Source organism: Pagrus pagrus (genome assembly GCF_965226575.1).
Source record: "Pagrus pagrus genome assembly, chromosome: 14".
Lineage (NCBI taxonomy): Eukaryota > Metazoa > Chordata > Actinopteri > Spariformes > Sparidae > Pagrus > Pagrus pagrus.
The window spans coordinates 29,139,801-29,155,513 of NC_140198.1; the positions used below are offsets into that span (position 1 = coordinate 29,139,801).

The 15,713-nt window shown below is 43.0% G+C and overlaps 1 protein-coding gene across 3 annotated transcripts in view; it reads left to right on the top strand.

The window, feature by feature from the left end:
- Window positions 1–10,624: 10,624 nt before the first annotated feature.
- amot (angiomotin) overlaps window positions 10,625–15,713 on the top strand; it is an 86,195-nt gene continuing 81,106 nt past the window's right edge. For 2 of the 3 annotated variants that reach the window (XM_084372880.1, XM_084372881.1), the window contains exons 1-2: window positions 10,625–10,710; window positions 15,666–15,713. The exon at window positions 15,666–15,713 is cut by the window's right edge and continues 13 nt beyond it. In XM_084372880.1, the coding sequence (XP_084229006.1) occupies window positions 15,666–15,713 (48 nt within the window). In that variant the 5' untranslated portion in view covers window positions 10,625–10,710. The remainder of the gene's footprint in view (window positions 10,711–15,665) is intronic. The other variant, XM_084372882.1, reaches the window with a different exon arrangement.

The window sequence follows — 15,713 nt, forward strand, 5'->3', positions numbered from 1 at the left end:
GAAAAAAATAAAAATCTCTGGAGACACCAGGCAGTTGGTTTTTAGTTTTTAGTGCAGACAGTTGATATTATTTATCTAAATTATATTTTTATTATTTATTTATTTTTGTGGTTGGTTGAACAGCATTTCAAGAGTGCACTCTGTAAGACCTGGTGTTACATAAATGTCTTATAATAACACATGATAATGATAATATTTTCAAATTTCCAGTCAACTTTTAACATTGATCTTAAAGCCTTATGGAATCACTCCTTCTTAATTCTACTACTCCATTAATGAATCTGTTACCTATAGGGCCCTGCCATCAGTCAATGGTCAGGGTCAGGCCCCTGACACAAAAAAACACGCTTGGGCACCGGTGGGCCGCTGGTGGGCCACCCTACCACCGGGCTTAGGAAGTTTTCTGAGGGAAACCCTGGTATAGGTATTTTAACATATCTTTGAAAACATACTAGAGGTGGGTGCAATTCATCGATGTGGCGATGCATCGCGATGCGTCACGTGACGATTCACATCGATTAATTAATGTTGATGCTTTGCTAGGTCCGCGCATTTAGACAGAAGGCGGCAAATTGGCGGTCTGTTTTGATCCGCCAATTTGACGCCTCTGAGGGTACACTTACTGCCGCCTCCATTGCTATCTAAATCCAAGGCGTCAATGTGCCGGCAATTGCGGGACATGGGCGGAGGTGTCGATAACGTGCACTGTTGTGCGACCCGCAGCCGGGAGTTTTAAAACCAGGAAACAGCTGATCACAGCAGTCAGTTCATCACTTCATCCGCGGATGTCAAGATGAGCAACTGGAAAGCCGCTGAGATCCGGGAGATGCTACCGTCTCCTCGGTCTCTGTAGCTGACAGCTAGCGGACACAACCAAACAGCTAGTAGCTGCTGACTGTCAGCTGTTGTGTAGCGGCAAGCTACGAACGGTCGCTACTTTCAAATGAAAAGCCCCCCGCTAAGAACCCAGTTCTAAAATCCAATGGGGTGCTTTGTTGTCACTGATCACTGCCCAACTTCGTGCTTCACGCCACGTCACGTCACATGTTTAAGCCTCATTAAATCCAGGGCTTGACTGTTTTCAGTGTTTTCCGCCAATAGAGGGGGCTCTCCTGCAAGTGGAGCTTTCCCTGGTCAAAGTTAAGTAGGTCAAGTGCAAATGTTTACATAGTCATAAAATAAAATATTTTGTGTCTTTGAAAAGTACAAGTCAAATGTTCAAAAAACCTTGTTATTTACTTTGAGTGTAGTTTTAGAGGAACTGAGTTAATTGATGGGCTATTTATTTACAAATATAGCCACAGATGAAGACAAAATCAATCTTGTATGGAAAAAAGCATTAAAAATTGCAATAATAGAAGAATCGTGGCCAATAATCGAATCGAAGCTCCCATAACCGAAATCGAATCGTGAGGTACCCTTGTTGGAACACCCCTAAAACATACCTACACATTACAAAATAAGTAAATGAACGAATGGCCTATACCGTAAAGCTTTTAGGACCGTAGACCTCTCTCTCACTCGTCCCCCTCTCTCTCTGTGCGCAAACTCCCCTCATGTTGCTAGTGATGGAATGGTAAGCTAACTGTAGCTTACACAGCTTGCATACAACTTTATCTCGAGGCTCCGCATTTTTGCTGTCTACTGACCAAAATCCGAAGTATTTCCAAACGGGGCTTTTTAGGTTGCTTGGAGTCCAAACCGCTCTCTCTGCTGCGAGGTTGGGCTCTGAACTTTCTTCAGATTTGTTTTTCTCTCTGCCATCTGCATCTGCCACGGTTTTTGTCGCGTCTCACTTTCAGCAGTGAGTGACGCTGTGCAAGTGACCGGTCCCTTTCCACAGTCGAATATTAATTTTCACAATCAAATCTGTTTTTTTTAAAATATTCGAATATATATTCAAATTTAGAATATTCGTTGACAGCCCTACTTCTGAATAAGTTCCTACAAAGTGTCTCCAGGATCACATTTTGCCAAAATGTGCAGACAGCGGAGCAGAGCGTCAGAGCGAAAACTCAAACTTTTCTATAGTTTCAGTCCAATATCAAGGCTAATACCCATGCTTGCTCCCTCTCCATCTCATCGTTGATGTATGACTTTCTTTTTGTAATCGGCGGCCACACCATCTATCATCTCCACTCTGTTTGTACCAGTACCGGGACACTTGTAGCGGCGCCGGCTACGCTAATTAGCTCACGCCGCTAGGCTAAGCACCATAATCATGCCTACCTTCGCCGTGGAGCCCTGTGATGGGGGGTCTCTAAACTCCTCGCAGGGGTGTGATAGCTGTCTCCAAAAAACCCAGAAGATCGCCGAACTCGAGCGCCGGGTCTCCGATCTCTACTGGATACGGAATGAGGAGATGCTTCTGGACTCCTTGGTCACTGTAGGTGCTGGTCCTCCCGCTGGCCTGGCCGAGTTGGACTCCACCATCCCCGCCGCTGGCGCCAACCACCCGGGTTGGAAGAGTGCGGCTCCTGCTGCCGCACTTACTGTTACACCGGCAGGGCCGATCACCGGCACCCGGCCCCCCTCACCTCTCTCGGGGGCTAATCCAGCGGTAGCAGCGCCAGCTCCAGCGGTAGCAGCTCCTACTGCTACACCGGCAGCGCCAATCACCGGCATCCGGCCTTCTTCATCTCCCCCCGGGGCTACTCCAGCGGCAGCAGCGCTAGCTTCAGCGGTAGCAGCTCCGGCTGCTACACCGGCAGCGCCAATCACCGGCAGCCGGCCCTCTTCACCTCTCCCCGGGGCTACTCCGGCTACTCCAGCGGCTCCTTCAGCCCGTCATCTACGACTCCAAGCTGGGGAACCTTGGGAATCTTGGGAGCGAAGCCAAAAAGATTTCCCGCTACTTCGCTGGCCTTCACCCCAGACCACAGACTCAGCAGCTCTACTCCGAGGCACGGGTCCTGGTTTGCGGTGGGCGGAAGGAGGCCTACGACCCGCCCGCGACCTCCCTGTGAACTCCAGCTGTCAAACAGGTACAACATCCTGAGTATGGAGGATTTTCCTCAGCTGTCTGCGATCACCGACCAAGCGCCTCAGGCCGGCTTCCCCGGATCGGCAATTTCGACTCTTTCGAGCCATTCAGGTCTCGCCCTGGGTGAAGTGCCTCCTGACACCACGGCTTCTGGCGCATGTCGCTCCGGTCCGGCCCAAAGTATTCCAGCTGTCGGTGATCGGGCGACTGTCCAGTCCTCCGCGGGGAAGCGACATCATAAGGGGGGGGAATCCTCCCTTTCCCACCGACAAAAAAGGCAGACGGAGACCGTAAACAGGTGCTCAGGAGGTTTCCGCCACTGGCAGCTGACAGGAGAACAGCCTCCAACGTCCAAGCACGCGCCTCAGCACCGCACCATCCCCGGCCGACTGGGAACCTCGCCCCGCCCCCTGGCTGCCGGCAGCGGTCAGTCCCAAGCCCCTCGTCCACGTCCCCCTCCCGCAACACTGATTGTGGGCGACTCAATAATAAGAAATGTTCATTTTTCCAACGCCATCACTCACTGTTTCCCTGGAGCCACAGTCCCGGTCATTCTGACACAACTTCCGGAGCTGTTGCGCTCTCTCCCGCCCTCCATCAAACGAGTCATTGTTCATGTGGGAACAAATGACACAACCCGTATGCAGTCTGAGCTGACCAAATCATTTTTCAATGACCTGTTTGGTCTCCTGAAAAACTGTGGAAAAATGGTATTTGTTTCTGGCCCAGTCCCCACGCTGTCCCGTGGAACCGAGCGTTTCAGCAGGATCCTCGGGCTCCACACGTGGCTTCAGTCTGCGTGTAGAGCGCACAATTTTAACTTCATCGAAAATTTTAATCTTTTCTGGAACCGTCCCTCCTTCTTTAGAGACGACGGTCTCCACCCAAGTGGCCTGGGTAGCCGCACTCTAGCTGCTAATCTGCAGCACGCAGTAGAGACCACTTCATCAGACTGACTGTCCTCCCCTGACAAAGTAGCAAACACCACGCCCCTTGCTCTTTCTCCTGATAGCACACACCTGTCAATAACTCCCTCACCAGCTGCGTTTCCGATCCAGACAGTTATCTCCACCAGGTTTCCCCATCATCACCACACATCACTGAGGGGATCACGGGACCGCAACAGGTGTCTGCGGGCAGTTCCGGCAACACCAGCTCAAGGAGAAACTGCACTGCCATCTCCCAGCCCACATACAACCCTCCACATGGCACTTTTAAACGTTCGCTCCCTGTCAAATAAGTCTTTTATTATCAATGACCTTATTTTAGAAAACAAACTTGACTGTTTACTTTTAACTGAAACATGGCTCAGCACTGATGCACCAGCCGTTCTCACTGAGGCTTCCCCATCAAATTTTAGTTTTTTATTTTCTAACAGGAGTGGTAGAAGAGGTGGCGGGACTGCAACAATAATTTCTAACTCTATAATAACAAAGGACATCACTTTTAACAACTACACATCATTTGAACATCATGCCTTTGTTTTTAGCAGTCCTCCGATTTTATGTATGACTATTTACAGACCACCGAAGCACCATCCCTCTTTTTTTAGTGAGTTCTCCGAACTTTTATCGATTTTACACTCAACATACAATAGGGTCTTAATAGCTGGTGATTTTAACATACACACAGATGATAATTCAGATCCCACTGCGACTGAATTTTTAAATCTTTTAAACTACCTGGATTTTAAGCAACATGTCACACAGCCCACCCACAACAGAGGACATACCCTGGACCTGGTCATAACATATGGCCTGTCCACTGGTGTGTCCTCTGTTGTCGACCTGGCTGTGTCCGACCATCACTGTGTGTTTTTTGATATCTCCAGTTTTATCCAACGGGAGGCCCCGGTGAGAACAGTGAGGAAGCGCTACCTTACCCCCGAAGTGGCTGCAAATTTTATTGAAATTTTACACAACAGCACTGCCGACATTTTACCTGCACCCTGCGATTTTATTGTTGATAATTTTAACAGTAAACTGAGGTCAGCCCTAGACACAGTGGCTCCCATTTCCACAAAAACAATATCAATCAAACCTACATCACCCTGGATAAACACTGAAATAAAACAACTGAAAAGAAATTGCAGGAGCGCAGAGAGAAAATGGAGGCAGACAAAGCTAACAGTTCATTTTGAAATATTCCGGGACATACTCAAAACCTACAATAAATCAGTAAAACAGGCAAGAACTTCCCACTTCTCACGACTCATCTCAGACAAAAAGAACAACCATAAAATTCTCTTTTCCACTATTTCTCGTTTAATTAATACTGATTTTAAGAAATCGTCCACAGTTCCAACAGACGATCTATGTGAAGACTTTGCAGACCACTTCAGAGGTAAAATCATTGACATTAGATCCACTCTTTTAGAACAGAAGAATGCTGCTTTTAACAGACCTGAACCATCGCTTTTACCTGTGGAGACAATGGAGCATTTTGTCCTGGGTGATGCAGAAACGCTCGGTAGAGTTTTCTCCCGAGCTAACCCAACAACCTGCCTTTTAGACCCAATTCCCACATCACTTTTAAAACAATTTTATGCGTTCTTTGAGTTTGAACTTTTAAATATTGTGAATTGCTCTCTCCAGACGGGTGTCTTCCCCACTGCCTTTAAAACAGCAGTGGTGAAGCCCCTTCTGAAGAAGAGCAATTTGGATCCTGACATTTTTGCCAACTACCGACCTGTGTCCAACCTACCCTTTTTAAGTAAAATTGTAGAAAAACTAGTTTTTATCCAATTAAATGATTTTTTAAAGACCAACAATATTTTAGAACAGTGTCAATCTGGTTTTAGGACGAACCACAGTACCGAGACAGCCCTCGTGAAGATTGTGAATGATCTCAGGTGTAACATGGACTCTCAGAAACTCTCTGTCCTGGTTCTACTGGATCTAAGTGCTGCTTTTGATACAGTAGATCACCACATCTTATTAAACAGACTTAGCCACCTAGTGGGCCTCTCTGGTACTGTTCTTAACTGGTTTTATTCCTACCTCACAGATCGTCACTTTCTTGTAAATATGGATACATGTTCCTCAGGAACGCATAAACTTGAATGTGGGGTGCCCCAAGGATCAATTTTAGGTCCAATACTTTTTAATTTATATATGCTACCCCTTGGGGACGTCATCAGGAGGCACGGCATCAATTTTCACAGCTACGCTGATGATACACAGCTTCACATTGCCGTCTCTCCTGATGACTCGGGACCTATTGATTCCCTTTTAAACTGTATTCTTGATATAAAGTCATGGATGGCAGAAAACTTCTTACAGCTCAACCAGGACAAAACAGAGGTTTTAATTATTGGTCCTGAAGGCAAAAGAGAGAAACTTTTACCAAAATTAAATGCTTTTAAACATTCACAATGCGTAAAAAACTTGGGCGTTTTTTTCGACTCTGAGCTTAATTTTATTCCACACATTAGAAACTCTACAAAGATTGGTTTTTACCATCTCAAAAATATAGTCAGAGTCCGCCCGTTTCTCTCTCTGGCCAGCACAGAGGTGCTAATGCATGCTTTTATCTCCAGCCGATTAGATTACTGTAATGCCCTGCTCTCTGGTCTTCCAAAAAAGAGCCTTTCACACCTTCAACTGCTCCAGAACTCAGCTGCACGTGTGCTGACGAAGACCAGAAAGCGGGCCCACATTACACCCGTTTTAGAATCGCTGCATTGGCTCCCTGTGCGCTTCAGGATCGACTTTAAGGTTCTTTTATTAGTTTTCAAGTGTCTTAACGGCCTTGGCCCTTCTTATCTGTCTGACCTGCTTTTACCGTATCTGCCCTCCCGGACCCTGAGGTCCTCCGGTACTGGTCTTTTATCTGTTCCCAAGGTTAGAACCAAAACCTTTGGTGAAGCCTCATTTTATCATTACGGCCCTCGCTTGTGGAACAGCCTGCCGGAGGGCCTCAGGGCCGCGGAGTCTGTTGATGCTTTTAAACGTAGGCTCAAGACTCATCTTTTTAATCTAGCTTTTAACTGAGCTCCCTTTTATCATTGTTATTTTAGTTTAATTTAACTCATTTTACTCCATTTTATTTATTTTATTTATTTACTTTTAGTATTACTCATTTATTGTCTTTTATTTTCCTCTCAAAAGTTTTATTATTTATTTTTTATTTATGTATTTATTTATATTTTCATGTATCTATTTTAACACTGCATTTATGGGTTTAACATTCATTTATGTTGTTTTAGGACGCTCTTCCATCTCTTTTAATAGCTTATAGGTTCTTAGTTTCCAGCTCCATTGTTCTCCTCATGGGGGCCCTCCACTCCGGGAGCTCTGTCTGGCCTGCCTGCGGGGGTGCCATCCTGGGGATAGTCCGGGCCTGGATAGTCAGGGAGTCCTGCCCCAGGGCTTTATGGCCGTGGTAGGGGCCCCTGGCTGTCTGGGTCGGGATGGTCTCTGTGGCGGCGCCCCCCCTGTGGTCGTGGCCTTGGGGGGCTCTCGGTGGGGATGGCTCCAACAGGTTGGCGTTTCCTCACCTGGTCTATCGGTGCTCAGCCATACTACATTTTATTTTGTATATATGTGTGTGTGTGTGTGTGTGTGTACGTGTGCGTGAGTGTGTGCGCATGTGTGTGTGTGCGCATATGCGTGTGTATCTGTGTCACATGAATGGGGATGTTATGCGGGGTTTGTTTCATTTTTCTTTTCTTTTAATGTACAGCACTTTGGGCTGCATTTTAACATGTATGAAAGGTGCTATATAAATAAAGTTGATTTGATTTGATTTGAATATGACACACTGAGAAGGCTGTCACAGCTGGTAACGTCTTCAATCCTCCTCTGACTTGCTATCCTATCAGAAAGATGGTTGACCTCTACCACTTATGATACACCAGCCCAGATATTTTTTTGGAAAATGAAATAAGTGAATTTAAAAACACACCCTATAACATTATCAAAATATTGTAGAATTTCAAATGAACATACATAAACTAAAATGTATGTAATATAAGTTAGCTAGTGAGCTAGTGACTACTTAAGATGCAAAGTTAAAGCATTCATAGAGCCTGATACTGTGGGCTGGAACCAAAAGAGGCGTGACAGTACACATCATGACTTTGACATCCGTGGGTTTTGTTTTTTTTATCAGTTAATCTAAAAATGTATCCGCCGACTGTCACCATCAGTGAATAGCGGACCCTTTTCTTGCTCTCACTCTGAGAAGCTGGAGCACTCAGGAGTGGAATCCTTGATTCTGGATTCTACCTCACCAAACGACCATAGTATGTGAGGGAACAAGACTGTAATGGTAATTTGCCAACATAGAGATAAGAATCTCAGTGTTGGCAAATTGCCCATTACTGTTACTGTACCATTGATACTCCTTTTGATGCCGTCAAATGTGTGTACACATGTACATGTACATTTTCGGTGAAACGTGCCCTTACATTTCTTCTCTACTTCAAGACTAGGCTTAAGTGTAGTTGGTACAACCGATGGAGAATCCATTCTAAAGACCGGTCTTAACTAAGGTGGACTTAGCAGTTAGGACCAGGCTAGGTAAAGACCAGACTGTGTAACTGACTCCAGAAGAGGAGCAAATTTCTAAATTGGTGGATGTGCAGCTCTCTTAGGGCCCAGGGCTTGCTCTGTGCTGAAGATGCAAAATATTTGTTTTTGGAAAGAGCCCTAAGAATAGAGAGTCAATTCAGTTAGTAAATAAATTAGTAACAAACAATATGATACATAATATTATCTAAGTTTATTTATACAAATCAGGTATTAGAAGAAGACATTTTAAGTTTCTCACAAGAAAATTAGGATATATGTAGGTATATACATACATATATAATATTCATTTAATAAACATTTCTGTTGAATTATTCATTACTCAATGAATCCCCAATAACAATTAGGGCTGCACGATTATGGCCAAAATGATAATCACAATTATTTTTATCAATATTGAAATCACGATTATTAATCACAATTATTCATTATGTGAGGTAAAACATATCTTTTTATTGCAATTTCTTTTTTAAACAAACCGTAGGTGAACAAGGCTTCAAATTGAAACTGAAAATAATAATAAATCATAAATAATAAAATAAAATGTACCCAAGACAAAGGGCAAAAAATAAATATGCCATTGCAGAGTGCAATCATAAAGTGTCTGGGTTGTCTGGGTTGGCGCTGGACACGGACGGGGATTTAGTGGACCAGCGTTAGCTTTGGCCTTCATGCATTCATCATATTTGGGTTTTCAGGGTTGAGCGACATCGCTGGACGGAGCGATATCGCTCGCGGCACGTCAGGACAGGCTGATTGAAAAGTACACATTCTAATCACTTTTCCTCGCTGTCGCGTCGCTGTATGTCAGGACGGGGTGTCACACTGTTGAATATAATTTGAGGCTGCCGCTGCTGCAGGGTGCGCTCGCTTGCTATTTAGGCAGCTTAATGAAGCCCTAACCTTTCGTTCGCCCCCTGGTGGTTGGCTGACTATTGGGTTGAGAAAGTGCTTGATTTGATATGCAACAGAGCCCGCTTTTTAAATGTTAATATCGCGACTATCATCTTCATTTAATCGTGGCAGCCAAAATCGTGATCGTGATTAAAATTCGATTAATTGTGCAGCCCTAATAACAATAAGCAATTGAGCACTAGCAGCTGAAACTCTGAAACGGACAAAAAGAAATATAGCACTGCAGTCTCAGTAAATTAATGTTAAAACTTGCCTCAATTACTAATTAGACTTCAAGGTATTAGCAGTATACAACATATTTATTCTTCCCTTAACTGCATCACTTACAGCAGTTTATTTTGCTGAAGCTTTTCAGACTTTCATTTAATGCAGAAAATGTGTTTCTTCAAGCCGGGGATATTGGTTTTGTTTGTTTAGCGCTGTGGGCAGAGTTGCGGTAGTAGTATGCTCTGACACTAAAGGGCAGATCTCTTTGCTGGCCTGGGACCCGCTGCAGCTGAATCTCCCGTCCTTGGCCCTCTCTGGTCACCTGGCTCAATTTTAGGGGTGGAGCGGTAGGGGTTGGCTCAACCCCTAAAAATGAGCCTCTTAACAGGCTAGGTGGGTGTGGGTATAAAAAAAACCCCTGCTCCGTGCATCACTACAAGCTTGGCTTAAAGTTAAACAGTATATAAGTCAATGACTAGGTCTGTTTTAAGCAAGTGGGCTCAAAAGAATGTGCCCCAACCCACTGAAAAAACTGCTAAGAACTGGTCCAAGCTGGTTGGAATGGCTCCTGGTCCTGAATCTAAGGTCTAATGTTTGACAGTGGAATCCAACTTGCTTAGACCTCTGCAGGCTACTTTGTACTAGATTCATTTACAGATGGTGGATGGAATTCTTTTCTTTTCTTTCTTTTCTGTCTTTGCCTAGTACTTTTGTTGTGGGCCTGCTTGGAGAGCAGTTACTAAGTTCCTCAAATCCCATTGTTTGTTCTCCGTGGCTTTAAAATTTAACTATTTCTTCTGCAGAGTGTTTGGGTCTCATCGACTCTTGGAGTGCCTTGAGGACCTTCTGAGCCTACAGGAAGGTCAGAACCAGGAGGTGAAACATCTGCTGACACCAGCTTATCATCATCTTGCACTGGACCACCTCCACCCACAACAGAATCATCAGCCCCATCGTCCTGCTCACCTTCACCAAACCCTGCAGGGATTCCGAGTAGGCCTGCCACAGCATTGCAACATGAGCAGCTGTTGCCACTAACATCTCCAGGAGAGCATAGTGAAAACAGCCATACAGGTAGGTGTGAAAGGGAGAAAACTTATGGGAAAGTAAGTGGTTTCATGGAAAGAGAGATGGAGGAAGCCAGATGGGGAGGGAAGACGGGAGTCGGAGAGAGACGTTTTGATGGCAGATGAGGGGAAAGTAATGGGAGAGCAGGTATTAGGACATATGAGTATATATATGTGACATGGTAGAAAAAAAATGTAAATCTGCTCAAATGGATTGCTAAATCAAGGGAATGGAATAACAAACCTTCCAATTGGTTTTAGCGGTCTGCACATCAGTAGGTAAACAGGGCAGACAGATTAATTAACATTAACCTGTGAACACAGTTTTAGTAAAAACCTGTTCAGACTAAAGCCGAGTTCAGACCCAGGATCGCATCGAGACTAAACTGTTTTAGAACATAGCAGGGGAAAGTTGCAGTGGTGTGAACTCAGCCCTCTTTCAACAGTCAATTAGTGCCTAATAGCAAAATCAGCCGGTCAAGTCAGTTACAAACTGTCAGCTCGTTGAAATGGCAGACTTTTTGATGAGAAAGAATCATCTCTGTAATTTGTAATAGCCATGTCTGTATGAAACAAGCCTTAAGATGCAAATTTACTGATAAACTGACACTGCTTTTCCTCTTCTCAGATTGCACACACTTAGTACAAACACACCTTTTGCTTTCGCTGTTTCATCAATACTAGAAATGCAACTTTAGCCAGTTACTGACTATGACAATGCTTGTTTAAATATTAAGACGCCACAGATGATACACCTTCTTGTCTAGTTGCTTTGATATGAACTTTAAGGTTTTCAGAATGTTGCTGACTGGCACATTGCAAGGAATTGCAAGTTTCAACCCATCTCGTTGCAAATCTTTGGTCTGAACAGGGCTTAAAACTTTCAGAACATCCATCTGGCTGTCGGAGTAAGAATAGGGAAATATAGTTCTGGAGAAAAAACTAAAAAGTAAGCTATGCAATGTAGTCTTAAACTGTCACACCATCTGAATGAAAGCACCAGTTAATACAATAGTGAACATACAATGTGTTCTGCTATACCTGATGAAAACAAATGAGTCACAGCATGTTAGGTATTATATAAATCCTTAAAGATTATACTGCATATATGAGTGCACAGACATCAATAACATCAATCTTGAGGAATATAAAGAAAAGCTGCCCTTTGGTCAGGTGACAATAAGCTACCACACTGCCAGAGCAAGACTGAAAGCTGGCCTCAAGGAGGCAAAGAGGAGACAACAGCAGACACTGGAGAGACCTTCATCTCAACATCAACAGCATTAGAGATATGTGGCAGGCGATTCAAAATGTCACAGGCTACAAAAGCAGGAGCACCTTCGCCATGTGTGAGGCCACACATTGCCGGATGAGCTGAACACATTTTATGCCCACTTTGATCTCCTCAACAAAGACTCAGCTGTAAAGTCTACTCTGCCTCCAGAGGACCTCCCACTGTCAGTATCTGCACAAGATGTGAGAAGAATACTGCTGAGACAAAATCCTCAGCCGTGCACTAAAAACGTGCTAATCAGCTAGTTGATGTTATTACTAACTGTTTTGATGTATTACTCACACAGGAGAGTGCACCCTACTAAGTCAAGTCAGTTCCAATTATCCCTGTACCTAGAAAGTCTGCAGTGTCTAATATAACAGGGTGTTCACATTTGGTATTAACATGCGTCCTGACTGATCTCATCACAAGTGGACAGTTTTAGGTATAGGTGTGAATATCCCAAGTTGCATTGAGGATGCATTTGAGATCAAATTACTCAGACCACATTTGGAGGTGGTCTGGGCCACATGTGACCAAGCAGGCAAAATGGATTACGTGCTGTCTGATTTTCATTTGATTTAATATAATCCAAACTACATGTTTGTGCTCTCTTAACCTGCCAATCTTCACAGGAGTTGTTTGTGAACAGCTAACTTTCAACTAAGTCATTCAGTTATTAAGTGACCAACCTTCGAAACTTTGCTATGACAAATTCAAAGTTATTCATGCTTTGTGTAAATTTGGCATTAAATGCAATACATTAAGTTGTTTCCTCTAAAGAGCGTCAGTTTGTCAAGTCACTGTGGCTGTGAGGGTTAGGCCTGTTTGCTCTACCTAACGAGCCCAGAGACAGTCTTGCAGCGAAGAGTGGCTCCAGAGTATGAGTGAACCAGACAGGAGCAGCAGAAGACCAGGAATGGGGCCGAAGAGGTTGGTGTGAAGAGGTCTAAGTGTTGCTACAGCTCAAACACCACCCAAAGCAGACATAACCAGAGCTACTGTGTGAGTTAATAGTTTAAGTCAAGCAGAGAGAACACGACCAACGAAGCCAACCAATCAGAGGCGGAGTCGTGCTGGTCTTATGAGAATTCAGGTTGGACCCATGATAACAGAATTCTATCTTCATGATTTGTATGATTGTGCCCTTTGCTTTTCAAACAGAACAATACATTGACAGAGAGAAAGTAGAATGCATTTATACTGATTTCTCTTGTTAGATCTATTAATTTTATGAGCAAAATAACCATGTGATGTGTGTGTATGTAGATATCGTCACAGTCCCACAACAGTATCGCAACATTTTTTTATTGCAGTATTGCAAAATATACTGGTTTCAATGTAGAAACCATGAATGTTGTTCAGGAGCTGAACATCTTAAAAGTTAAACATTTTTTGATGTGTATAGAAGTGGTAGAACTTGAAAGTGGAGTAAGTTTAACAGGATTTAAGGATGTACAGAGAGCAGGACAAAAAGTGAAAGAATGGGGAAGAAGAGGAAGGTGGAATAGGAGCAGAGAGAAAAGGCAGAGTTGATTGTAGGCGAACAGTGTGTGTGACAGACAGACGGACAGACGCATGTGTCTGTGCGAGAACTACGGAGACAAACCGAGTGAGACAGAGAGTGGCTGAAATTAGTGGTACAAGCTATAATAGTTAAAAGACTAGATTTCCTCAAGTTTTGTTTAAAATGTGTCTGAGAAGTGCAAATTGAGAAAAATACGAAAGAAAAAGTAACAAAAGAATTGAAAAAAGCAGAAAGGCTGAAGAGCGTCAGTGTGCAGCATCACAGGTGCTGTCACTCACCTTAATGAGCGCAATACACACCCATTATAGAATCTGAAAAAAGGAGCTAAAAAAAGCATAAAACTAAACTTACTAAAAGATTTCTAAAAGTTAAATACAAGTTTAATAGTTCTTGTGACCTGTTCAAAGTTTAAATGACATCTGTAGCTCAAACTAATTTGAAGCAGTAGTACTTGGGGTGGGTTTGAAGAGGATTTGAAGATTAACTTCCATTATATATTTTATTAAAAGTTTAATATTTATAAGTAAGTATACTTCTATTAGTATGAGATATAGAAAAAGTATAAAGAAATAGTCATCATGTCCTTAAATGACCTGAACAGTTTGATATTTGAATGGAGAGGAAGAGAGAAGAAGAGGAGGAAGACAAACAAAGAGGACATACAGAATGGGAAGAAAGGGAGGCAGATGAGGATGAAGAGGAAAAGAGAGAGGAAGTAAAAGAGAAAGACATAAAAAAGATGACTCAAATGTTTTTATTAAACCCCAAATAGACCTGGGTTTAAATTTGTTAACAGTTTAACTTGCCAGAAAAAAGTTCCTAAAGTACTGCACATCATAGAATATGAATATTTTTTTTAGATAAATGTGTACAGCATTGGTAGAACTTGAAAGTGGAGTAAGTTGAAGGGGGGGATTAAGGATCTACAGAAAGGAAGAGGAAATGAAATAATGGGAGGAATAAAGGAGGAAGAAGAAGAAGAGGACGCAAGGGGAAGTTTGACGGAGGAGTAGGACAGAGTTGACGAAGAGAAGCGAAGGAGGTTGAGAGAGACGAGATGGAGTTGATTTAATGCAAACTGTGTGTGTGTGTGTGTGTGTGTGTGTGTGTGTGTGTGTGTGTGTGTGTGTGTGTGTGTGTGTGTGTGTGTGTGTGTGTGTGTGTGTGTGTGTGTGTGTGTGTGTGTGTGTGTGTGTGTGTGTGTGTGTGTGAGGCGAGAGAGACAGAGAAAAGAAGAGACAGAGATATAGAGAAAGGATTGAAGTGTAAATTTAACCTGAAACAGATCAAGGTTTGACTTATTTATAAGTAAAAACTCCCCAGAAAGAGCTCAACATCAGTCCACCAATCAGAACAGAAGACATCTGATTGGAAAAATGCTGCGTCATTGAGAAAGAGATAGAGACTAGAAAAAGTCCCCCCAAAATACTGCCCGCATTCCCACTATTCCACCAAAACGTTAAAAAGCACAGATAAAAGAACTGTTGTCGTATCGGTGTCGGTACCCATCCTGTGAATTTAAGGAGAACTCTCTCTGTCCTGCACCTCTGATGAAAACAAGGCTGGATTTTATCAAGCAAATTGTTTTCCTTCACAATGTCCTGAAGTTGCATTCTGACAACTTCTCATATAGAAAACGTTGGTATTGATGTTGAGCCATTTGGTAACATAACATGTAAGCTATTGAATCTGTTACTATCTATTACTGTTATTGAAATATATGTATAAGGCAACTACTAATATTTGATACTATTCATGATAATGTGCATGCATAAAAACTATGAACTACCTGTAGAAATATTCAAGCCACAAAAGGTGGCCCACTAAACAGATATGGCAAGGTAATAAAAAACTTCAAGATGAAAAGTTACATATTGTATCTTATTGTATCTGTCTCACATGTTTTGTATCTACAAACAGTTATCAATGTTTAATCATGTCTAATGGAAAGATTTGTAATCTTGGGTTATTAGTTTTGTCTTGTTTTCTGCAATATGGTTTTGTCACAGATCACAAATCAGTTTTTGTGCATCTGATTTCCCAATACCCAACCCATTAAACTCCATATTTTTGTCTTTTCTGAAGAGATTTAAGCATTTACTGTCTTCCTGCCGAAGCTAACATTTTTCCTTTTGTCTCATATGATTTTATTTACCTACAGATGTTTCGAAAAAAAGCATCTTCCTCCTTGAGAATGCGAAGAATAACT